Consider the following 26,928-nt stretch of genomic DNA (forward strand, 5'->3'; position numbering starts at 1 on the left):
ATAAATGGAAGCTGTGGGTTTTAATCCTGCCGCTTTGAACAGGGTGAGAACATTGTAATACAAAATCTCAAATCAGATGAAGGTGAAAGTCATTTAGGTAGCAAGCCTTAATACTGTACTGTGAAGTTACACTGTTTTAATGGTTCATTTGGTAGGGTAATAATACCTTAGTGGCTCAGGTCCTTCCATTAACTCTGACAGCGTGGGTCTGATATGTAAAGCTGCTCAGTTCCACAGAAGGCTCCTGGAACTGGCAGTGATACAAGATTATCTGATCAGCTGTTTTGAAATAGCACGAAGCAGCTTACAAACACAAATATAGTAAACACTTGTTGGATCCCTCTCCTTTATCTAAGTCAAAAGCTAGCAAGAATGCTCACAAGTAATAATCTTTTTCATTTGTTAAATGTAAAGCTCTATAAGAATCTGAGCTCCGTGAAGAAAGTACAGATATATCAAACATTCTCACTGAATTGCTGAGAGTTGGTTTTGTTCAAGACAAGAGTTTTGTAATAGGTATGAAATCAAATTAAAGTGTAGCAGGCTCACCACAGAGAAAAAGTGTGATTTGACTTGAAAAATGGCAGGACACCTAACAATGTTATTTAAAGAGTGCTTGCTTTCTGCCTTCTCCTTTGCTTCATGTCAAAGAAAGTTAGTCACTGTATTCTGTGGTCAGCAGTATGACTGGGCTTGTACAGCAAAAAACTCTATTGCATTTGAGATTGTTGATAATTATTATGTGCTGTGTATAAATCAGAAAGTCTGGTAGTCAGAAGCTGTAGCCTAAGTAAGATATGAGTCTGCAGGTGGACACAATGACAGATGGAAGAAACATATTAAACTGTTAACAAGTAATAGTTAAAGGTAACCCATTTATGTTAAGTGTTTAAATATGCATGTGTTTTAAGGACAGCTTGGAAGGACAATTTATTTCTGTGATTTGGTAAACCATAAGGTGAGCTCCTTTAAAAGGAAAGCATCCTTCTCAAAAAAAGGATTGTGTAAAAGGTGATGGTAGGCAATCCACTGTGGCACTGCTGGTGGAGTAGAAGCAAGAGTCAGCTTCCTAGGCTAAAAGAGACTATGGTTAGGATGATAATAGGTTGTGCAAGTCCAAAGACAAGACAAGGATCCCTCTCTTCTTTTTTCCAGAGTAGGCATTGCCTCTGTTCCAGCCAGCTATTTATACTTCATATAAGAGAGCTCCTTCTCAAGAGAGTCTTTATCCCTCTCACTTACTGAAGTAGATTGTCTCGGATGGGATTGTGATGACAGTAACCCTGTTCTCAGTAAACAAAATCTCTTGAATTATATAATAAGATCAGGAGGACCACTATGCCTCAGAATTAAAGACAGCACTGTCAGGATGGTTTTCTTATGCAGCTTTTCCAACTTTCACTCTGTATAGAAATCTTCAATGCATGCATTGGTTTTTCAGGGTCCTATGTTTTTTAGAACTTGGCCATGCAATCTGGGGTTTTGTTTGTTTCTTACTAAAAAGAACTGAATGGCTGGAAAAAAGATACGCAACTTATCATACAAAATGGTGAATGAGCATAACTCAGGAGTACTATTTTTGATTCTTAGCCTGCAGTTTTTGAAAAAAAAAAATTGTGGGAAAAAATTTATTATATGCATTATTACTGTAAATATTGATCACATTGTCATTGTTTTTAGGCTGTGAGAAGACAAAAGAGTCTTGAACAGAGTATTCAATCTGCCCAGGAGACTGACAAAACCCTCCGCTTAATCCAAGAGTCCCTTGCTGTTATTGACAAACAGCTAACAGCCTACATTGCAGACAGAGTTGATGCAGCGCAGGTCCCTCAGGAAGCACAGGTAAGTTATATACAGGTTGAACTGATGTGCTTACTGGTTTTCTCAATCAACTGAAGAGTGTTTGGTTGTCCCCCAGCCTCATATTAATAGCAGGGATTTGCCACATGATCAGTATGAAAGTGCAAGTAAATTTTAGGTAGGATTACGTTGAGAAGTTCAAGATAATCTTCTAGTAAGTCATATTTTCCTTCTGATTTATATTATATACCTGTCCAGAAGATGTAAAGAACTGTACATGTCATGGAAGTCTGTGCAGTAATTTTAAAATGACAAAGATAAACCATGTGACTCTTTAAAATCTAGTTCCCATCCTAGAAAGAAGAAACTCATCATCTTCACTGCTCTTAGATGGCTCTTTTACAAAGTTGACTAACTGGCCTAGGGATTGTTACTAAATTACTGAAACATATACAACATTGTTAATTATTTCATGATGTGTACATAGATGTACTTACATTTAAATTTTTACAGCTCATGTAAGTTTAACAGAAACAGCTTTTCCGATTTTTTAGAAACGGTTTATTGAGATTGAGCCTTTGAAATAAAAATATACATCTAATTTTCATTTTTACTCTTTTATTCTCTGTAATGTCTGCTTTACTGCAGCATTAAAATGGTAAGAATACAAATTAAATAAAAGCAAATATCTCTGGTATAAAATTATTAATAGTTTACAATATTATGTACAGCAACTTTTCTGTAAATTCCACCTGATTTTAGGAAGTCAGATTACAAAAGTAAACAAACAAAAAAAGGCTACAGGGAAATTGAAAACTAATGCTTTATAATGATTTTAGAAGAGGCATTCAATTGTATTTTTTCTGGCATGCCTGGAAGTTTGAAATCGTTCTAAAAAATTAGTGTCTTGTATGGAGTAGCTTAGATGATCTTAAACATATTCAGAGCTGAATATATGTAGCCCTGAAAATCATGTTTCCTCTCCTTTAAAAATAAAGGTACCCATATCTTTTGAAATAAAATGTAGATAGATGTACCTTTCAGTTGCTTTTCTAATGTGTGTGTGTTTGTAGGTACATGCACATATTTTTATGTGTGTGTATGAGTTAAAAAAGTTATATTTAGAAAACAGGCTCATATTTGCATTCAGTATTATTTTGAAACGGATTATAATTTATTTGCTTCTAACTTACGTCAGTATGAGAATAGGATCAAATTCAGATGAACTATTGTTTCAGTTAGAATCCTAAACTATGTTAGCTGTCAGTTGACTCTCCTGTATTATTTTTCTCCTTCCTTGAAGTATGAATAATGTAAACAATTTTTAGTGAAATAGGATCCAAATCACCATTTGTTAAAGATGTATCAGTTTAATTTCTCGTCTTCTAATTATATATCTTTAATATATAAAGAAAAAATTACTATAAAACTGTGCTTTTTTTTCTGGTGTATTTGGACCCTTACACTGTAGCGATTTTCAGTGGTGCTTCATATAACCCACGGATGCATCTGGTTTATGTGCATCCTCTGGTACAATAATGGCAATGATTACAGGCTGTGTAAAAGGAAATAATTCAGAACTTCAGCAACTGAAGCAGCACAAAATTCAGCCAACCTTAATTAGCACAATTTCATGGAAAAATACCAGCTTAGTACTTTTGCAGAACTTGTTTTTGTTCTTGAGATTTTATTGTCTGTTGTCAAGTTCACCTGATTATACTATATCCATTGTGGGAAAACCAGCATAGAGGCTGCTGAGTTTTTTCCTTTCATGTTTTTATTTTAAGATGCCAGTGGGACCTAATGAAAAAAACTTAATTAAGAACTGAACAGATTTAATGCAAATATTGAAGTTTTCTGAAGTTCAGTCATGAAGTTCTTTAAAACCCTTTGAGGGAAAGGGAATAAACAGTCAATTTTATGCAGATAAATATACTGAGTCATTCCTTTAGTGAATGGCCATGCCAATCGGTGACAGAAGAGGTACATACTGAATGGCCACATCTCCTGTGGAGCTTCTGCTGGCACAGCTCTTTTGTAGAGCTGAAAACAGTTCATTCATATAAGATACCCTACAATAGTGTCTGCACGGCTGGAATGGGAATCTTTCAGTGAGTGATGTTGGTTTCTGGGCAGGGGTCAGTGTATCCATGCTGAGGGATTTAGCAAACTGTTCAGCAGTATGTGTTGCATTTCTAAAAGAACATATGGGAGAATCTATAATCAGAAAGCTGTTGAGGGTTTGGGAGCTCTGTGTGTTTGCTTCAAAAATTCAAACCATTTTAGAGCATTGATAGGAGGAATAACCTCTGGTTCAGTTAATCAGAAATCTATCTGAGAAAACAAAATTATATTTACCTTTTAAGTAAAATGATCAATTTAGTTTATTCAGAAAGTTGACAGAAAAAAAGAGAAGTTAAGTATGTGCTGTTCAACTTCTCCTTTGAATCATTTTTTGAATGTAAATTTTGTGTGCTTCTTACTCCACCATGTGGCACTGAGAATTTAATGCTAGAGAGCCGCTGCCACCCAACTCATTTTCAGCACAAGGTACAGTATTCAGACAAAGCAATCTAACAGCAACTGCACAGATAAGTCAGTTCAGATTCCTCAAGGTGTGATGATGAAAAAAGCTAGAATAAGGTAAGGTCTAAAACAATATTCCAGAAGGAAAGTTTATTCGTTTGTATGCTTGATCTCATGATTCCAACTCTCTTTGATTTCTCTAAATTTACCAAGAAAATACAGGGAATTAAGTCATTTTCACAAGAATTTGGCAGTTGCTGACTTTTTTTCAAGTACTTTTTAACCGACAGGAAGAAAATAAATCCATACAGAAAATGTTATATTTATATGACAAAATATTTTTCAGATTTTTTTTGTGCCTTTGTTATTAAATAATTTCTGATAGGAGAGAGAATCTCCACTTTGTACTTCTTTTTAGGGGGTGTTTATATTATGGGACAGAAAATACACTTATTTCACTTTTCATCTACATGTGACAAATCATTTGTCTGTTGTGCTCCCTGTAGACTTATGTAAAATGCAATGTGGAGAATAAATGAACAATATTGTGTTTCTGAGAAAAGCGAAAGCAATATACTTTGCCTTTTCAATGAACTCCTTGAATAATTTCAGTTCTGTAGTGATAAACATTACACACCTCACTATTTTCTAAGTGAAAATGGTTATTAATCTGTTTATAAAATGTCATTGTGCTATGTTCAAAACCAAAGTTAATGTGATGATATAATGGTGGGGTTGTTCAGCTGTGCAATGTGTCACTTGACAAGAATAATGCCATGCTTCATTGCCTTCAGACTAATATTTTGGGACGAAGAATTCACAATTGTCTACTTAGTAAAATGTCTAATGTTAAAGGTATTTACACTTACTTTTCCTCTGCTAGAAATTGTGAGAATTATTTTGTTCAGCCATGTGTAGATCAGTGGTCAAAGATGGAATGGTTGATAAGCATTATTCAGAAGTGTAAGCTTACATTTTGTTATATATTGTTTGAGTATCTATTCAGATTTCTGTACTATACAGGTTCTCGCACTCTATAACATCTGAAGACTGCATTAACTGTTTTAAATGCATGAAGTGCGTTTGTCACGTTCAACTTATTCAGTCTTGCCTTGTCAGTCACGTTTCTCTGATGATTTGTTCTTCTCATTTGGACTCTTCAGTTAATCTTTCTTGAAGAGTAGTGTCCAAAACTAAGTACACTGTTCTTGTTGACACTTACCTGGATGTCATTCCTGCTATAACATCACCTTCTATATGTATTATATGCTTGTCTTCTATTTTTTCAAATGTGTGACATCACTGTCACATATTCTTTTTGTGCATTTAAAGATGGGTACTTCAGCTTCATTTTTCTGATCTTCTGGTACTTTATCCTTTCAAAGTTTTCAAAGGTAACCACTAACAGTTATGAAATTATTTCAGATATGTTTTTCATGTCTACCAGAATCTTGATCTTTCCATTTATAAAGATTAACTTGCCAGAATGCTCTCTAAATGTTTTATTTTCTCCATACATTAGGCTGAGATCTGACTCCTTAGGGATTGATAGCAATCATGAAAGTAAGCTAAAATTAAGTTAAACTGAGCACCATTCTTGAGAGCTGTTAGGCTAGCTAAATAGCATTTAGAGAAATAGAAATCAGAAAACCACATACACCAAGAAGAGCTGGCAAGCTGTTCTTTGCGATTCAAGAAAGCCAAATCTCCAAATTCATATCTAGGCAATTTTGGTGTAAATATTATGTGAAGGACTCATTAATTACAAAGATATTCTAGTATAATTTGAGTTCATAATGAATTAGTTTACAAAAAAGCAGAGAACAACTAGACGTTCACCATTTTGCCTGAATCATGTCATACTGTCATCATCTTCTTGTGCCACTGCAGAACTCCTAGGGTTGCTGTCAGGTCCAGGCCTTTTTATGCAGTAGAACTTTATGAAATACATAGTAGAAAAGTGATGTTCTATACTAAATTTAGACCATGTTTTCCTAGAACAAACAGTGGAAAAAACTTAAGGTAATGTAATTGCCCTTGTCTTCAGATCCAGCGCTCACTGCTGATAGTTTTATTACTCTGACTATGTAATTTTCAGTTTTTGAGAATTAAACAGTATTCAGTTGCCCAGTACTAGTATTGACTGATGTATTTTGTTGGAGGATGTGTAATATGGACAGATGAACATGGATGTAGTAGAGGATAGTACAACTTAGTTTATTTTGTATAGTGTGTTTTGCACAGCATGTTCCTTTTAAAAACATCTGTGAGAAGGGAGCAGAATATTTATTTACTGGTGTCCTCCAAACCAGGGGGAAAACCTTCTATCTGAGAGAAAAAAAATATGGTGAGCTGGGAGTCCAGTGGGACAGAAAGGACATTACCCCTGGGCTGGGGCATGCAGCCTCCCACTGCAGGAGCGCCTGTGAGAGCAGGGGACAGTGCCACAGCCACCTACCATAGATAATGCCTATAGCTCAGGATGCTGCTGAAAGTTCCTAGGCATGAAAGAAATCTTGTGAGGAAAGGACCAACCCTTCAAGGTCAGAGAGAGGTATAAAAACGTCTTTATGTTTACTATGTATAACCCAAGAGATCCACGTGTCCTCTCTTTAAGAACTACCTGTCTCTAGTTTATCACTTGGTGTTTCAATAAAACTTTGCTTTAGAATGGAAAGCTTTCCCATTTCTTTCATTAAGCTTCCCATGGAGAAAATAAGATGCATCTCCTTGAGGATTTGGCTAGTTTTTTTGTTACAGGATGAAAATATACTCTTTGTACAGAAACAAGTTTTATAAAACAGGTTTTTAATTAGTAAACAGGAATTTAGTGAGTCATTTTTCTGCTATGGACTTGAAACAGAAATCAGAAGGAAAAAAAAAGGAAGTGTGGTTAATTCTAGCAACTTTATTTTAACCTAATCCGCTTACTGCCACAGTATTTAATGAACTATAATTTATTATGTTTATTGTATTTTTGTGGAAGTTTATAAATCAAATTGAGACTAGTAAATTGGCCACTCTCATTACAGTGCATGCCCATAGGAAATATTTCACCTATTTGTTGCTCATTCAAAGTTGAAATGACATCAGAGTTCCCTGTTCCACCCTGATATGTGTTAACATACGTATCACTTGTATCTTTCTTCTTCTGGATTTGTCCAGCTTTTGAGAACTTACCAGTTTTCTGATTACAGTGGTATAGTCAATATTGACTACAAACTAATTCCTCCCTGCGTTACGAATTTCTGGCAACTAATACGGTACAATAAAATGAGGTCTGACAACATGAAATTAAGATGTCTTGGAGGATAATGTGCACTATAATATACATCTCCTGTGGCCTTGCCCCATTCCTGAAGTAACAGAACCAACAGAGTCTTCTTCCTTCTTAAGAAGCAGACAATAGAGACAAGAAGTTTCTCCCAGCTCAGGGGTGGAAAATGGTCCCTGATGGGCCACAAAGAACCAGTTTCACCCGTATATTTTCCAGAATATCTTTCAAACTTTTTTTCAACTTGCTGATACTACAACTGGAACTGTCAGCTGCTTTTGTAATATAGTCCTTTCAATGTTACTCATATTACAATCTGTGTTTGCATATTAGATGTGCGCTCCATCTAATCTTGTCTTTTCAGCCATTATTCCACAATATTAGTTCTATGTATATTATGGTTTTGTATTTTTATCCTTTGATTATAAATAAATCACTTCCTTTTAATTATATACACAAGGTTGTGGTTTTTGGTTTGATTTTTTTTACCCCAAAATTACTCTCTATTGTTGTGATTTTGCTGAATATTGCTGACCGGCATTTCTTTGTTTTTTGTAAATATGATGACTGATTTTCTAATTATGGTAACAGATATTGATGGGAAGTGACATTTAATCAAGCCTTTTAGTTCAATTTTCTGTTTCAAATAATGTTACAGAATTTATTTATATGCCTTGTTACCTTTTTTCTAAATACTGTTCTTGAACCATGAGAGTGCAGTTAGGTTTGTGACAATTTCCAAATGAGACAAATAGTCATGTTGGTTCTTTTGGCTTTCCTTTCTCTGATTCAAGATAGGAAATTTTTTTTCCAAGAACTGGCTACACTGCTAATTCTCTGCTTTTTGCTGTCAATGTAGCAAGACTCTCTGCATTTCACTGTTCATCTTTTTAAAATTAAGACTAGTAATTAAGAGAAATAATGTATTGCATGCCCTTGGGACTGAAATCTTTTTGTTCTAGAAATGGTCCCTGTGAGAATAGGCACAAACAGTGCGTTTGGTTTTGTTAATATAATTAGGTTATATATATATATATTTATGTTTTCATTTCTATGTATATATATATATATAAATAAAAGTTTTTCAAATTGATAAACTTCCTGAAAAAATGCCAGTGATGTAAAATTAGAATCCTTAATCTGTAGGGCACAATAATTTATTTGCAGTAGTATTTATTAGTTACAAACACTACATTACATTGTGATGTTCTAGAAATTAAAGTAAGGCAGTTTTTACTCTTTATTAAAGGACCAAATAGACAGGAACCACTGAGAAAATCAGAGGTTGGAATAATAGAAATGGAAAAAGAAAGTTAGTGCTTTCCTGTGGATGTTTAGAAGAAGTTGATGTAATAAATTCTTGAGTCAAAATGGACAAAAAAGTCAAAATGGTCATGTCAAAATTGAATGAAAAGGGACATCATAGGCAGGTGTTATAAATGCTATTATATCTGTTCAGGACTGGTTTAATCTTTCTACCTGCATCAGTGCAAATCCAAAAAACATTTTCTTGCTGTAATCCTTACTAACATTTCTTTTAAGCTTTCCTCTAATGTGTTTCTTCTCTCTAATTCTGCATTTTGATGTGAGAGTAGGTGATGCTTCATCACTCTCCTGCAGAGCAACTTAAAAAAGTAAGACAGTCTCCATGAAACGTCCCATAATACCTAATTGTTTAAACACTACTCTTATCTGTACTGTACTGTTCTGACCTATTCAGATAAGAACTGTTCAATTACATGCTTTCCAGAGTGACTCTGAGGTTGAACAAAGTAAACTGGAAAATACAACCAAAAATTGGTTAATTGATGAGGTGCAGAAGCAAACAGTTGAAATACTGGATGTGATATAGTACATTTTTCTAACATTCAGACTTGCTTCTTCCTTGTATATACAGTTCTGACTTCCAAGACATCAAGGAATGATTTGCCTTCAGGAGCTAACTAATGCTGAGTGACCACCAACTGTTTGGTCCGTGTGCTGCGCAAACATGGAAGATAATCCTGTTAGAATTCTAGTACACTTCAAGGGGAAATTTTAAACTTAGACAAGGAGAAAAGAAATACTCCAAAATAAACTATTAAATAAACATTCTCCCCTTGATTGCATTGTCCTTTTAATGGAATATCTACTTAAAACTAAAATCTTATGTTTAAAAGAATTCTATTACTTGCTCCAAATCCTGCTGGCCATTCAGTAAATAGCCTTGACAAGGAGAACTAAAAATATGAAAAATAGAAAATGTACAATATGATAATTTAAAATTAAAAATTTCATCTAAATTGAGAGCTTTCTGTCAGTCATTTTACTTTTACAAATGCTTTGCTTCAGAAAAATATTTCTCTAAATAGTACTGGACAGTTAATACATCTTTAATATAACTTGTGAAAAACTGCTTTCAATGTAGAGTTGTAATATACAAGATTTTATAACGTTATACAATTCATAAACATGTAATACCCCTATAGACAGCATACAATGTACACAGCTTTGTGCTTAATAACCTATGAAAATGGGATTAAAAATACCTATATATTCATTTTTACTTATAATCAAACTTTAAAGGATCAAATTGTAATTAAAAAAACCCTTTTCTTCATTTGCATAATTCTTTATAGTCTTTTTGAGCTACACAGCTTTCATATTTAATAAATGCATATATTTAAACTTATAACTAGTCTTTAGAGTGTCTGAGAAATGCTTGTATGCTATAGGAAAAAAAAAAAAAATTAAATCTAAAAATCACTTTTTCATGGAGAAGTAATGGCCTCAAGTAACTTTCCTGGTGGGAACATATCTTGTCTTTATTTCATAGGGTAATTGTTCTCAGTAGTACTTGTCTAGCAATTCTGCTAATAACAGTTTCTCATTTTCTAACAATTTAAATGTAAAAATATGTGAATCACTCTAAATTATGTTGTATCAGTATACTTTATGCAAATTCTTTTCCATTACATTGGACTAGCCAACACTGCTTAAGTTAATTGTTTCTTGTAAGGTTGATTTATGGTGAACCAACAAGGCTGATATTTTTCTTGTGATGATTTGATTGCACACTGTTTTTTCAGAAAGAGATAACCAGAAATGTGTGTTAGAAAATGGATTAAGTTAGTGTATTAATGAAATACATGTCATTATAGATTTAGCAGATCTACAGGTACTGAACATAGATTCTGGTCAGTAATATGCCACAAATTATATACTGTTTTAGATATAACACAACTCTGTGAGATCAAGATTATCTCTCCTGTTATACATATAGGATATTCAGTTTTCTCTCAGTTCACCTAATGGTAATATGAAAGTAATAAGAAATAAGAATAGTGAAGCAAAAAACTTCTATTTGTATTTTTCTTTCCCATGATTTTTAATTTTCTTACCAATGAAAATAGTTGTTTTCCTTCAGAAGAAAGAGATCTGGGGGTTTTTTGCCTACAATTTAGACATAATTTCCTTAGCAAGATTCTGTCATTATTGTCACAATGTCAGAGTTACATATGTCTGAGCAGGAGAAGAAGGTTTCTTATCATTGAGAGAAACTAAACCGAATCATTTACAGCGAGGTGAAAAAGTAATTATTTGAATAATTTCCTCTAATGAGCCAGTATATAGTGTAGTAGTTCTGTTTAATATTTTTCAAAATCAACTGTTCCAAATAATATACATAAACATTTTCTTCAAACCCTGCTGATTACTGTCTTTGTTTTTCAATAGAAAATACAGTCTGAATTAACAAGCCATGAGATCAGTTTGGAAGAAATGAAGAAACGAAACCGGGGTAAAGATGCAGCCAAAAGAGTACTTTCTCAAATTGATGTGGCACAGGTATGCAAATTTCATTTCCTCCATTTTTCCTTCACTCATGCACATAAACAGCAAGAGTAGTACTATTTCTATAGCATGAAGTGTTCTTATTGAAGCTCTTATTGAAGTATTTCTTGTGTTTTAGCTTCTCTTTTCTAGCCAGGAAATTAGAATGGATAAAGCATACCATCCTTATCTTCTTACTACTCATTTTTCTATTACAGCCTTTCTATCTAGTTGGTAACAGTTCTAGGGTACACAGCACTGATGTAACCAGCCCATGGGGACACTACATAAGGGGTGTTTTGAATGTGCTATGGTTGCAAGAAATAAAAGTACATTGAGGGGTTTTGGTATGCCTTTTGTGGTATTCAAAAATATTTACAATTAAAAGTATGTTAAAATATTTGGAAATATTTGGTAGAACTGGATTTGAAAGACAAATCTGTGCTGAACAGTGCATCAATTTAAAATATTAGCTAATGCATTATTTCATCTAGCTTAATAGACAAAGAGACACTTGTTTGAAATTGAAGAAGACTTAATTAATACTTAGGTACAATGCACATTTTTACTCAGTAATCTATGATGGGTTCTTGACTGTTTTGCTGCTTTTGTTTTTGGCATTAGTGCCAAAATTGCCCAGGCTACAAAAAAAAATTGTCGTAATTGATTAGGAAAAACAAAGAATTTTGTTATGGTATTAACAGTAAACAAGGCCATCTTTTTCTTCATCTCTGTCAAATGTTTCTAGGTACCTTAGGTTCAGTTTTATATTTTATTATGAATAACATTAATGGCTTTTTAACAGTTCATTAATTTGAAATTAACAGGTTCCATTTTTTATAAAAAGTTTCTTCTTTTTTCTAGAACTAGCTTTTCTTTGTTGAGAATATTTATGTTTCCTTATTTTGCTGTCTTCCTTCGCACTAACTCACCTGACGGTCTCCATGGCAGCTGTGATGTTGCCCATATTTCATCAGTGAAATGCAGGCATCAGATGACTTTGTATCTAAATATTTATAAATTCAACAGCATGCAAGGGAGCACTACCCATTCTTTTTTTTTTTTTTTCTTAATCCTTCTTTGTGCAGATATTTTTTTCTTCAAAAGGCTTTTCCAAATGACCATATGCATCAGTTTGAGTTTTGACAAATTGGTGGGGTCATTTTGCATATCTGTTTTGTTCACATAAAATAGACAAATATATAAAAATAAAATATGAACAAAATAACAAATTTACATGTATAATGTAAATATCAACTACCAAAAAAAGGTAAAAGCTGAACCCTTTGTTCCAAATATTTATGGCTATATTTGATTTTAGGTCAGTGAACTCTCTTGAATTTTTTTCCATCATTGTGCAGTACCTCTAGTGGTAAATCACATTTCACAAGATTTGTCTTCACTTACTTTTTTCCTGAAAAGCATTCTCACTTATAAATAAATACTGCACGCATTTCTTTTTTTTTTTTTCACTTTTTATTTCACTAGAAATAAGTAATATTTCTAATTTGACATATATTTATTTTAATATTAGTTCAATTACATAGACAGAAAATAAGTAATTGCAATGAGATTGTGAAACAACTGTTAAGTGACCAAATTTATTCTGGCTTTTTGGATTACTGTAGATTGAAAGTTCTGATTTTTAAATTTAAGGGAAAAAGGACCATTAGCAAAATAAAAATCTATTTCTGCCATAGTGATTTAAAGACCTAGTTAGTCCTATGGGCTAAGAATTGTTAAATGAAAGTGAAATCTTGTCTGAGGAAGGGCTATTTTGGGAAATTCAATAGTAAATTCTTTGTGGAAAGAAGTTACACAGCAGACAAAAGACATATGTGTTTCTTTATTGCTTTCTTCTATCTTTTAAGGTAAACACACTTGTCAGAGCAAAAAGACAGTCATCTGACTCCCTTCCCTTCCCACATCACTAATTCTTAGTAATATTTTAGCATTGTTTAATGTAATAAAATAAAAAAAATGTTAAATCTCTAAAAATATTTATTTACCTGTAGTTTTGCTTTTGAATATGATTCCTTTGTGTCTAAAGAAGACATTTTCCTCAAATCAAAAATGAATGATACTTAGTTGTGGGCTTTCCTTTTCTCCCATCAGTTGTTGCTCTTTATCTAGGCAAGCCAGGTTTGCCTACTGACCATGTAGTTTGAGTATTGCCATCAATTCAACTGTTGATGTGAAGTAAATTCAGCTGACTACATGTTTTAAGTATTTAAGAATTCTGATGTTACTTCTCACCAAAGATGCATTTAGCCCAAAAACGTATCTTTTGGTTTAGTAGCCAGAATACAGTGACAAGGTGCAATAAGGAGAACATATAGGGATGCTTCCTACTGATTTACAGCTAAGCAACTTCTGGGTCAGAGATATTTAAAAGCTCATGTCTGAATGCTTAATGAAGTCTTGTAATTACTGGAATCCTCAACTTCCTTTAACAGCTAGTTACACAATTTAACTGAATGCTATGTGAAGTTGTCCTTCCTTTTGTTCATTTTGGTTTGCCTATATAAGGGAAACTTGGTGTCACCTTCTTTGTGAATTTTGAGAAAGTTAACAATCATTTCCTAGTCAACTTTTTGCATACCACTAATTTTACTCCTCAGTTGTCTCTTTTCCAGACTGACTAGTATGTTAAATCATACTGAGACGTATAGATATGTAGCTTTCATGGTCCTGTCATTCTTTTCTATTTTTACAATAAGTTGTTTGAAATGAGGTGATCAAAACTGTGCAGTTATTCAAGCACAATATAGCTTTATATAATGACTTTTGTACTGTGACAAGTATTTTCTTTTTTATTCTTGATGTTCCAAATCATTCCAAATACCCACTTTGCTTCTTTGGCTGCTTTAAGTATTGAGCTATTTTTTAAAAACTGTCAGAGATATAAATACAAGTATATAATATAACTGTTATAGTTATCTGTTATAACTAAAGTGAGAGTGCTAACAGGTAATGTAGATACCACTTGTATATCAATCTTAATGTTTATTTTGTAATGTGCATTACTAATTTGGGATTAATTAAACATAATTTGCTTGGTTTTTCCTACAGATCCTCAATACTGTGCAATTCTTCAGTGACTCTTCTCTTTAATTTTCTCTACCATTAGTACTGTCATTCTCCCTTTTCTAGATAATTTTTAATGTATTGACCAACACAAATTGTAGCAGATACTGATGTGGCATTGCAAGCCTCCCACAGGACTTGATTTTCATCAAGTTGAAGTGTCACAAAAGGATGAACAAATAATTAAGTATGAATTTAGGGTATGCAAACACACTGAAGAAAAGTAAGACCATTTATTCCTACCCTTTGTTTCCTATTTTTATTCAATTGTTCACTTATTTATCTAAGGAGAGACCTTCTTTCTTGCCCCATTGGATCTCAATTTCATTAAGAGTATTTAATGAGGAAAGTTGTTGGAAGGAGCTGCTGGAAATCTACAAAGTTTTCTGTGTTACCCAGAATTGTCTTCTGCTCATGATTCCTGCCTCCTTAACAGAAATCTGATAGCTGTAGGAAGCATTTTTACCAATGCCTATGTATAGGCTTTTATTCTGTATTACAGTTTTTCTCAGGTTTGTATAGTACTGACAACACTGTATTTGTATCAGGTGTCCAGGATTTGAAGATAAAAAAATCAAAAGTATATTTGCAGATGCTGAGTTCCTATTTAATTACTTATCCGTTTCTTAGTGACATTCTTTTTTTTTTTTTAACAGTAGAAAAACTTATTCTACTAGTACTTTGCTCTGTACTTCTACAGAGAAATTAGTTCTTCATCAAGTAAATAATTAAAATGCCCTTTCTTTGCTTTATTTTTAATTATTTCCCCTCCCCCTGAGGTAGGGATCATGTGAGCAAGTAATATAATTAATGCACAAAGATAACAAATTGTGAAAATTGTGAAATTAGAAGCCGTGCTTGTCATAGGTTTTTCTGCCTTCAAATTAACTTTCTTTTTACTCTACATTATGCTTTTTTAAATTGAAATAGAAATCAGTTTTATACTCTAAGTCTCAGGTTTTCTGCTAGACCTACTTACTGCCCAGTCACTTTATAGGGACTAAAAGATTCACTCCACATATCAAGAAGCAGCAACACAGTAGAGTTGAAGAGCATCCATTCTGGAATGTGGATATGTTATGCTCAAGCCATTAAACCTCGGTTCTCACCCCACCCCCTCGACATTTTGTATATTGGAAAATATAAAAACTCTCCCTTTCTTCAGTTGAGTCTGTGGACTCTTTTGTCACTGTCTCTGCTGCATGCAGTACCCTGGGTGATACAAGATTTTTTTTCCTCCTGTGAAGACCAGGATTCTCTGCTGCTGGTATTTTCCCCAGAAGTTTTAAATTCTTTAAACAAGAAACTGCTGATTGATAACAGATTCTAAGTATTCTGAATCAGGTCTAAGACTTGTCTTCAGTGTTGATTTGGTTTCACATTTACTACTCACCCGTGCTTACTTTTCAGAAAAAGCTGCAGGATGTCTCCATGAAATTTCGCTTATTTCAGAAGCCAGCCAACTTTGAACAGCGCCTACAAGAATGCAAAAGAATTTTAGATGAAGTGAAATTGCAGGTGCCCAAGTTGGAGATGAAGAGTGTTGAGCAGGAAGTAGTACAATCACAGTTGGATCATTGCATGGTGAATATTTAAAGACATTCTCTATTTATTTCCTGCTTGTTCTGCATTTCAAACTTAATGTATTCTCAATGACAATGTCAATAGTTATTTGGGAGATATTAGAAAAGATTCTGAGAAAGATTTAAGAGCAAAGTTACACAATGAAAGTTATAGGAACCTTTTTAATTGAAGTTCCATGTTTTCAAGGAAAGGAGGATAGAGACGAGGGGTTGATCCTACTTGTCTTACTTCTCTTGTTTGCAAGTGAGGTTAGAAGGACATTGTACACTTAAAATTGTATTAAATTTCAAAGTTTCCCAGGATATAATAGCATGGTGAAATAGTTCTAACTGTCTTACAGTAACTTTTTCCTTTCTGTATGTTGTTCTCTTCTTCTGTCATAGTAGCCCTCGCAGAAGCATGGGATGCTAATTAAATGAGTGAAAAAAATTCAAAATATGGATTTATGTGGAGAAATCTAAATTTTACAGAATGTTGTCCTGAATTCTGGATGAGAAACAAAGTATCAGTTACTATGAAAGTGAAAAAAAATTAGAATATCAAAACATTCTCATGTCAGTGAACTTTCAAACAATGGTCATGCACTTTCACTATGTGAGAAGACCAGTCAGGATCCCTTTCTAATTCCCCCTTCCGTCTTGCATATGAGTTTATCTCACTGGATTGGCTCTGTTTTCCACAATATGCTACAGTCATGGAATTCCGTGATATAACGAAAAGAAATGTTGCAGTGCACAAGTCTATTATAGCCAGAAAACACAAAACATAAAGGAAAACCACGGATTACAGCCTCCATGAGACGGCATGCTGTGACTTTGTTACAGTTCAAGAGCAAAAGATGACCTAAATATGTCCTAATGAGGAAAAACTGTGTGTATCCCCTTAATATCCCTGTCATCCTGTACCACTTTACTGTTGAAGGGAAGTAAAGATGAACACCATGTGCTTGATGATAATAAAATGGAGATTTTAACAGCAAAAATCAGAACAATCAGATCCTTGTCTGTTTGTGATGCTGGTTTTTTTTTTTCTGGGGCAATGGCATGCTTGAAGATGTGTTGTGTTTTTTTGTTTTTTCCTTCAAGCTCTTTCAGATCTAAATCTAAGAATTTAAATTAAAAAATAAGCATGGAAGTCATTGTTATTTCTTTATATCTTGGGTTTTCCTTAAATGCAATTACCTTAAATTCACATTCTTATCAAAATGACATGGTAATTACAAGCCCTGTACTGAATTAAAGTATCTTCACTCAGCAGCTAGCTTTTTCAGCTCTGTCGTATTCTGTTGAAAACTTACAGTCATTTTAGAGCATCTTTATCTACAAAGAATCTCATAATGTTTCTATTATAAAAATCTAGTCATAGTATCCAATCAGATGTTAGCCAATATACGTCATACAAGAGCTTCTTAGTTTGATGACAGGTTTTCATTGATGAAGAATATCATATTAGGCATCTAGAAAGCAGTTGGACTATATACATACTAACTTTAAGTAAATAAAACAATAACCATGCTAGGAATTGGCTCGGTAATTAACTTTAGATTATGGAGAAAATTTGCTTTTTTTTGTTGTTGTTGTCAGATCTGCTGAAAATAAAGTCTCGTCTTTACTGTCCAGGAGTACTAGATACAGATTTTACATTGCAGAAGATACTGCTACTAAAAGAAAAGCTGAAAAAATTACAGATTAAAAAAGTACAGTGTAATTTATTTTGCTGTTCTATCTAAGTATACAAGACAGTAAGTTTATTTTCCAACACACGATGCCAAAATGATGGAACATAGAATTAAGCTAGACATCTCAGCAATAAAGATTCTCAACAGCTTCATGTTTGCCATTCTTTATGTACCCGTGTGGTAATACACACTGTGTACCTCCATGGAGTTTTTTTCCACTGTGGAGCTTAGTGGAATTTCCAAGCCATGGTAGAATTTATTCTTAGATTAAAAAGAAAAGTAAATTCAACTTCTGCTCTACTTACGTGAATGTTAATTGGGTATTTATGTGGCTGTTAAATGGCTTGAGTTACCAAGTCATACATTTAGATGATGATAGTGACTTTCTGCATATGGAAAAAAAGAACACTTTCATTTTTCTTAGTATCAGTCATTTCAAATATTAGGGAACTGTACTGTGTTTACATATTGCTTGCATGCCATCACTTGCTGAACAGCTCTTTATCCCTTATTTTTTGCTTAGTTATTGAAATAATGCAGAAAAACTCAGTGAATTATGTATTTTGGCTTAACCTCATTGCATTACTTTTTTATGTAGGTTTTTTAATTATTTCACTTTTTGAACAGTATTACACTTAGTAAATGTAGGGGAAATCCCCTATCCTACCAGTCTCTTGATTTAGTAGTATGAAAAACTGTCAGATATTTAAATTAGTTTAGTGGCTATTTGTAGTTTACATACATCCAACAAGCTGTATGAGTTGACAGAAGACATCTGTTGTTTTAAATACTGCATTATCTAAATCAGTTTGAAAACAATTTTGTTGTATCTTAAAACAATTTAGGATGACCTGTACTTTCTTACCTATACATTTGTACCATTGATTTTGATGACAAGTCTTTGAAGCCAATATTAGTAAAGATAGGCTGTTCTGAATCTGTTGATTTGAATTCTGGTTAAAAACTGATAAATTTTTCCTATAAACCTTTTTTTTAATACATGCACACACTCAGGGTGAGTTTTCTCTATCCTTAGATCACATACCATGATACCTCTCAACTCCTTTAGCTTTCAAATGTGACTGTAAGGTGCTGAGTCATGCATGATGGTGTTTTTATACAGCAAATAATGCAAAGATTTCTAGCACTTCTCTGTAGTATCTTCAATAGTTTTTTCTGGTTTACTTATTTTAATGGTGGTGTTTCATATTTCTATTTGATTAGAAATTATATAAAAGCCTGAGTGAGGTGAAGTCTGAAGTGGAAACAGTGATAAAAACGGGGAGGCAGATTGTTCAAAAGCAGCAGACAGAGAACCCAAAAGAACTGGATGAAAGGCTTACAGCTTTGAAATTGCAGTATAATGAATTGGGTGCAAAGGTAAGTGCTGTGTTTTTAATACAAATCTATGCCCTCTTTTTAACTGGCAAAGTGAAAATAATCTTGGTATGGTAAGTAAATGGGGTTTTTCATTGGTTCCTTTCAAGGCCCTCATATTTTCTAAAATGTGGGACAGAAAGTATGGAGGCAAACACAATCATCAGGATGGCTATTCAGTTACTCTGAGAAAAAATAACCTTTTAGAAAAATATAAAAATCCTTTATTACAATTTAAAATTATACTTTCATAATGTTTTAATTTTATTTTTTTTTACTAGCTCATTGGTTTTTAGGGGTCAGAGGGTGATGTTTCATTTTCATGCCTCAAACAGTCACTTGTTTCAAAACATTTCAGGTCAGAAAAATACTTACATTTTGGTTGTGATTTTTTCATGTTTTACTTAAAGAGCTACTTCATAAAAGAGAGAATTCCACCTTTTCATTTCCTTCTGCCTTTGATTGTACAGATCTTTAAATATGTAATTTCCATTTGTCACTGTTTAGAAATCTGTTGACTGAAAATTCTTGCTACTTTCCTCAGGAGGCATTTGTGTAGCACTCTGCTTTGCACTCTGCTTTACTGCTTCTACACTCTTGACTACACATATGGTCTGTTATTGTCATAACCATTCCCTGGTTTAAATGTCCTGTACAACCCTGATTTACCTTTTCACTGTATCTTAATATATAAGCCACATAGAATATTGATTAGTTATCAGTATGTGGAATAACTGTCCCATTGTTATACATCTCAGACACCAGTGGACACTTGTTTAGAATTTAGTGATTTGTCATCCTTCATTCCATAGGGGTTATCAAATTTCTTCATGTTGGGCAAAAGTAAATCATCATCCTTTTAGCTCTGTAATGAGGAATGTATTGCTATAGAATACAATTTTTTGGTTTTGGTTTTTTTTTTTTTAAATCTGATATTTATACAATACTCAGTTTGACCACTTAGAGAATGTCAGCATATGATTAAGACTACATGAGTATTTTCCCACTATTCTTTCATACAGTCTCAGCTTCACCTACAGAAAAAGACAAATAGTTCCCAAAATGTGGCAGACTTTTGCGTTCTGATGCCAATGATAAGTTATTTGTATATAATTAACCTTGTAGAATCAATCCCTATTAATTTCCTGAGCGCTGTCATTCCTTGTGTAAAATTTCCATCAATACATCACCTGTTTCTTTATCGATTCATATACACTTAAATGCTGTTACACTTCCCAATAACAAAATGTTTTGTTTACTCAATTTTTCCTCAAAGTCAACTAAACATAGAGTAGGAAAGTCAGACTACTAACCTAAAGACTGTGATTGAAAAAAAAAAAAAAATCATGCATCAATCCTTAAAGACTTTTTATTCTGGGTCTGCATTATCTGTGGAGCGTGTTGCCTGCTCCTGAAGTACCATGCTCTACAAGGACCTTCGAGCTCTGAAGAGGAGTTTGTGGCATTGTCCTCAAGAAGACTTCACACAAATAATTCAATTAATAACTATCCTTCATTACTCTATTTACTTCCTCTTGCCCTCATTCAAACTATCCCCCGAACTTCTGAAAACTGTGGGATTAGAGTAAATTTCGTGCGGTAACTGGCTGAATGAAGAGTGTGAATGACAGATATAGCTGTCTGTTTATTTCTAAAATTTATACACTTCAAATATACAAAACGGGGCAGAATGAAAATTCTTTATCTGGTCAGATTATAGATTATTACTAGCTATGAAAATAAACCCATGGTAATACTGAGAGTCAGTATGTGGTTTAAACACATAATGATAATTAGACCCCACTGACTACAGTATGATAAAACAATAAGAGTTATGTTACTTTTGACAGAGATAATATTCATTTGGGAACCTGAATTAAAACAGTGTTCTCGCTTGCTAGAAAATAAAGGTAGTAAGAGACATCAGTTTTTGAGTCTCAAGAAAACTGAAGAGTCTGCTTCATTAAGGTGTGGATCACCTTAATGTGCTATCATTTGGGATTAGATAATATATTTGGCTTCTCCATTATTTTAGAAAAGACTGTACATTTATTCCTACATTATGTTTCAAGTAACAGCAGACAGGTGCCATTGTTATAGGAAACCTTACTTAACTAACGAACGGATAAAAATGTGCAGTTAGGAAGCCATTTAGTGATCTGAAGTGAGCCATATTACAAATTAATGTGTCTCAAAAATCTGCAGTGCTGTGTTTAACTTTGTTATCCTAGATGTAATTTCTCATATTTATTTTTATGTACCATGGTAGTTAACAGTTTTAGAGAGAGTCACAAAAGCCCAGATACAGAACTACAAGAATCAGTTAGGTATTATCAGCCCTAATTGACTGCATTGAGTCAGTCTTTTTAAGAGAAAACTGATAATAGTTATAACTACTAGTAAGTCTCAGGACTGAAGTGTATAATCTGAGGGAAAAATACATCCTCAGGCATAGACTCGTGTGATTTCATATGTACTGCTTCAAGAGGTACTCCCATATTTAAAACAATCCTTAAGCACATTTTTAAGCATATGGAATGGTTTAATGTAAACATGTTGAACAATGCTGAAGTGTTGTGCTCTCAAATTGACAGGAAAATTATTATAATTTCTGATAATTTCTGTACATACTCTGGTTACTGAGTATCATAACTTTAGACTCTGAGCCTAGCAAGTCTTCCCCTGAGGTGTAAGGTTTCTTTGTTTGTTAGTTTTTGGGGGTTTTTAGCATATATACATATGGATGTAAATACCTGTGAGTAGTCTTATTGCTTAGGTACTCTCAGACATTAAATCTCTTTGGTCTAGGAATGTGTTTTGTCTGTTCAGACCATCGAGTTTGTCCCCTAATTTTTAGCTAAATATGCTTTAAAAGTGTGAATGATAATTTTGAAACTTTAGCAGTGGCCTCAGTGTAAATAGATTTGAGATTAAATTGCAAGAAAATAAAATGTCATTTGAATATTGTGTAGCAGTTGCATTTATGATAAATATTCCATGCCTGTGCTTGCTTATGTATTCACTTGCCCATAATCTCTCTCTCTCTCTCTGACACAAGCACATACACATATGTACGTGCAAACAACTGTATTATGGCTTAGGTAGTTTGTTAGTTGTGAGTGGCTGTGAGGTAGGGTCTGTAGCATACCTGTGTCAAATCTCTCTATGGTAATTCATCAGAACAGGGCGCTGGACTCTAAAAGGAAGTGGCAGTAATAATGTTCTTGCTGCTCTCCTAGGGGCACTGCATGCAGTAGGGACTATTACTTACAAGGTAAGGTTTTGCCTCACGATCCCACCACTGCACAGGAACTGTAAGACTAACAGGCTGTAAAATATCTTCCGTTTGCTTTACATACCTGTTTATCTTATTTTACTTTCATTTCTTACATCCAAGAATTCTTGTGAGTAAAGTATTTAACATAGCTAAAATGGCTTTAAAATATAGAGAAAATTTACGGGGATAGTACGTTTGTTATCACTATATGATACAGAAGGCCTTTAGAGGGCACTGTTTCCTATTTTTCTTTAGAAATACATCTTTGCATTTGAAGTACAAACAGAAGCTGATTAATCCGTAACCTCTGCATGTATACAATGTATATGGAAATAGTGTAGTAATATTGATATTGTATACAGAATTTAGAGATGTATATAGCAATAGTCTTTCTGTTTGGGCATGCATTCATCTTACAGAATACGAGGTGTTTAGAGTTCTTACACAGTCAATCACACTTAGGGTAGTGCACTTTGCATTTTATTGCTGCTAAGTACCTGCAAATAGTTATTTACAATGACTAGTAATACTCATCAGAAGAGGTGAAAAACATGTGTGAATTCCTGGCTCCATGTGTGAATGGAGCTCTAAAAAGCTGAGTTTTATGGTCCTTCCCAGGGATTTACCTCTTGGCCTGACTGTAGATTCTGAGGTCTAATTTAATAAATTTGGCATCCAAGGAAGCACATAAAGCATATTCAGAGAATAAATGTTCTGAGATTTTAGTGGCAAGCCTCTACAGAGTGATAATACACAATTGGGGGCACTTATTGCTTATTCCCTGGGCAAATCTGACCTGTTTACTCAGGGATAGCAAAAGCCATGTACCTAACCTCGTAATATCCTATTACATTTTAAAACCTCAAACTCTCCTTGGCAATAGAACTAGGAATCGATTTGATCACAGTGGCACTACCTGTACTCAGTGTCAAAGCCCAAAACAGTTTTAGTAGATACTGATACCAGTTTGGGACACTGACACTACTGTAGACAATTTTTTTTCTATTTAAAAACACTTAAATAAAAATCAGTGGCTACAATCTCATTTGATTACTAATTGACATGCAAGATAATTAGTAATTTCTTTTATAATATTAGTGACCATCAGAGTGCTTTTAATCTACCTTCTTTGATTGGACTTTTTTTAAACTTCAGCATAACATAATTTATTAATTTGTATTTTCTAGCTACTAGTTGCCTAATGTCTATTGCAGTGTAGATTCCCACCTGAGATGTCTTCATTTACTCTTCTGCCTTCTCTACCACATATGTGGAACCTTTTCTCTCTCTCCCTGAATATGCTCTCGGGCTTGCAAGGAAGATGGTATTTACCCTGTTTCTCCAGATTACAACAAAATGCAGTGTTAGACAGTCAAGACAACATAAATACTCAGCCTTCCTTCCAAGTACCATGTAATATGCTTAAAAGAAATTAACAAATAACACAGAGATTGTCCATAGTACTTCATGTCCAAAAGATTCAGAAAATTGAAAACTTAAAGTTAACATTGCTGCCTTAGTTTGACATTGTTCAGTGACTTTTGTGTTTCGAGATTTTGGGGTTTCCTTGGCAGATAATTTTTTTCTTCTATGTAGTGTAGCTATATAGAAAAAACCTTGAAGATTCAATATCACTAAGTGGCCATCTGTATGAAAAGATGCCATTTGAAGGGTTTTGACAGCTATTTTGTGTCTCAAGGAAAGCCTATTAATTCAACTGTTCCAAATTAATTTGCTATGCATGATTCCAAAACGGAGGAGGAGGTTTGCAGAGGTCTGCTGCTAGTTCAAACTCAATGTGTCTTTATGGACATATTTTTCTTGTAGGTGTTTGCGCTCTACAGATATTGAGAGACCTAAGGCAAGACATAACTGTATTAAAAGTGCAACTTGGCTTGTGAAATTGCAAGCTAAGCTTTTATAGAAAAGTGACATATAGAAAATGGTATATAAAAATCATTAAACCTGTTTGACTGAAGAGTTAAGAAAAACATGTTTTCTTTCTGCAGGTGACAGAAAAAAAGCAAGAGTTAGAGAAATGCTTGAAATTGTCCCGGAAGCTACGAAAAGAAATTAATGCTATGACAGAATGGCTTGCAGCGACAGATGCAGAATTGACAAAAAGATCAGCTGTGCAGGGGATGCCTAGCAATTTGGATGCTGAAGTTGCCTGGGGCAAGGTAACGATGTAACACACACTGTACCTTTATATATCTCAGTTTATGCATATTACAGAAAGATAGATTTCTTTCTTGTTAAAGAAAGGAAATAAATTCAACTCTGGTGTTTTAATTAGGAGCTTTGTAACTGTTATGGCATTATCTCACCCTAACATTAATGATCAGAAAAGTTTAAACCATCTTGTCTCTGCATATATCAGTAGCACAATTCAATTTCAATTGCAGTCATTTTCACTGAGGTGAATTTAAAGTTAGAATTCCATTTTTCAGAGTATAATAAATTATCCATCCAGTATCCATGTAAATAGAGATCCTTGTAAATAGAGATCCCTTTTTCTCTCATCCCATTCTACTCATGATTAGAAAAGTATTAAACAGTAAGAGATCTCCAGGGGATGAAAGATAGGAACAGAACACTATAAATTCCACATGTTCAGATAGCAGCCAGGAGGTGGGATATTTGTTTTCTTAACCTTTCTGGTTTGTAGTCCATTTGTTTTCATTCTTACTTCCATGAGACTTCACCTTGAACTCTTATTTTGGGTTAAAACTCAAAGCCTAAAATGAAACTTTCCTCAAAATTACTATATGTGCCACAGTTTAGATAAACATCTTACAGAATCACTGAGGACTGCAAGAGTTCTACATCAAACTGCATAACTCTGCATGTTGTTAAGATTTAGCACAGTATCATTGAACAGTAGATAGTCTAGTTTATATTCTGCATATGTAATAAAAATCCAATCTAACTCAGAACATAAGCAAACCAAGTCATCATGTACATACATACCAAAATCTGTGCTTTAGAGGAAACTATGCCAAGATTATCCAAAGCTTCAGAATTTCAAATAATTATCTGCAGCCAGCAGCATTTTGGATAAGTGTTCAAAACAAAACAACAAAAAAATCCCATAAACGCTATTGGGGTTTTGTGTAAAAATTTACCACTTCTGCTTTGTTTAATAGGAAGAACCCTTTAAACATTTTACCAGTTTCACCATGCATTATAGAAACAGTCATGAATAATACACAGGCAACCTTACTAATTTTTTTAAAGGCTGTGAAAATTAAAGGCACTGGAGTAAAATTTGGTTCGTTTTTGTTTGGTTGGTTGGTTGGTTGGTTTTTGTCTTTAACTGCCCCTTTCAAGCTTCTGAGCTTAATGAAATGTCTTTAATCTTGAAATGCACTGATCATTTACAAACTGATAACAATAAAAATAAAATATACAAGTCTTTTGTTAGGTTTGGAATTGGGGTTTTTTTTGTTCATCAGTCTCTAAAATGACAATATTTTAAAAGTAGTATCCAAGAACATATAAAGATAACTGTTGCTATTATTATCTTACAATTACTGCTTTGACTATTGCTCCTTTGACTTCCAAATGAAAACTTTGATCCCTAAAAAACCCATTGCTGCTTGATGTTCTCTCATTTTCACTTGCTGCTTTTCATAAAGTCTGTGCAGTTTCTCTCATTACTTTTCACTGATATTATCATCTGAACACCCATAATAAAGTAAAAGTATCAGATTTTTAAGAGATGGGTTAGACAATCATATGGTTTTAATGCCCCCAGACTAACCTGCCAGTTACTCAGTCCATTCACCTAGGCATGAAAATAAGAATTATCTTTGGTGGTGTTAAACTACACAGTACAGTTCTACTGAAACAGAAGTGTACACCATGTGTTCCTGCATGCATGTTCAGGAAAGTTAATCCAGGTGTATATAGCTTTACAGCAGTTTAAATAGAAAGATTTGTCCCTAATACCATTTAATTGTTAGATATGAACCTTAATGCTTCAGAAGTTGCATAATTAGAACCTAAAGCCTAATGATCAGTGCAGTTACGCAGTGGGAAGTCCTTGTTATGTCTTACACTCGCTACAACAAGTACAACATATTTTTATCTTATGACAATCAGAAAAGGTAGCAAGAGCTAATTAAAATAAGAAATATTAACATGAAAAATATATTAAATGGAAACCACTCCACCCACTAATCTTAAAGAACGCCATTGAATAATGTGAATTCTCACAAGGAATTGATATTTCATAAAGAGTTGCAGGAAAAACTGGTAAAAAGCATATTTTGGCTTCAAATCCTGCCCAAAGACTTCACTGCAGTCTAACCTCATATAATACCTCAGCTCTTCTCCTTCAGTCACTTAATCACTACAATAAGAATAAACAAACACCTTTGGATGAAAGCAGCTGCTTCTTATTGAATTATGTATGTACTGAGTGAGTTGCTTTCAGAATTCCTTTATTAAGATTTTCTTTAGGAATATAAACCACTATTCACATAAATATGAGCAGACCTTTAATTTTGAGCA

At 33.7% G+C, this 26,928-nt stretch overlaps 1 protein-coding gene across 9 annotated transcripts in view; it reads left to right on the forward strand.

The window, feature by feature from the left end:
• DMD (dystrophin) overlaps positions 1-26,928 on the forward strand; it is a 1,148,563-nt gene that overhangs the window by 421,180 nt on the left and 700,455 nt on the right. For all 9 annotated transcript variants that reach the window (XM_074814589.1, XM_074814586.1, XM_074814591.1 and 6 more), the window contains 5 exons: positions 1,681-1,842; positions 11,315-11,425; positions 15,908-16,081; positions 18,984-19,139; positions 24,423-24,593. In XM_074814589.1, coding sequence (XP_074670690.1) covers positions 1,681-1,842; positions 11,315-11,425; positions 15,908-16,081; positions 18,984-19,139; positions 24,423-24,593 — 774 coding nt within the window. The remainder of the gene's footprint in view (positions 1-1,680; positions 1,843-11,314; positions 11,426-15,907; positions 16,082-18,983; positions 19,140-24,422; positions 24,594-26,928) is intronic.

Source organism: Strix aluco, chromosome 2 (genome assembly GCF_031877795.1).
Source record: "Strix aluco isolate bStrAlu1 chromosome 2, bStrAlu1.hap1, whole genome shotgun sequence".
In the NCBI taxonomy this organism is placed as follows: Eukaryota; Metazoa; Chordata; class Aves; order Strigiformes; family Strigidae; genus Strix; species Strix aluco.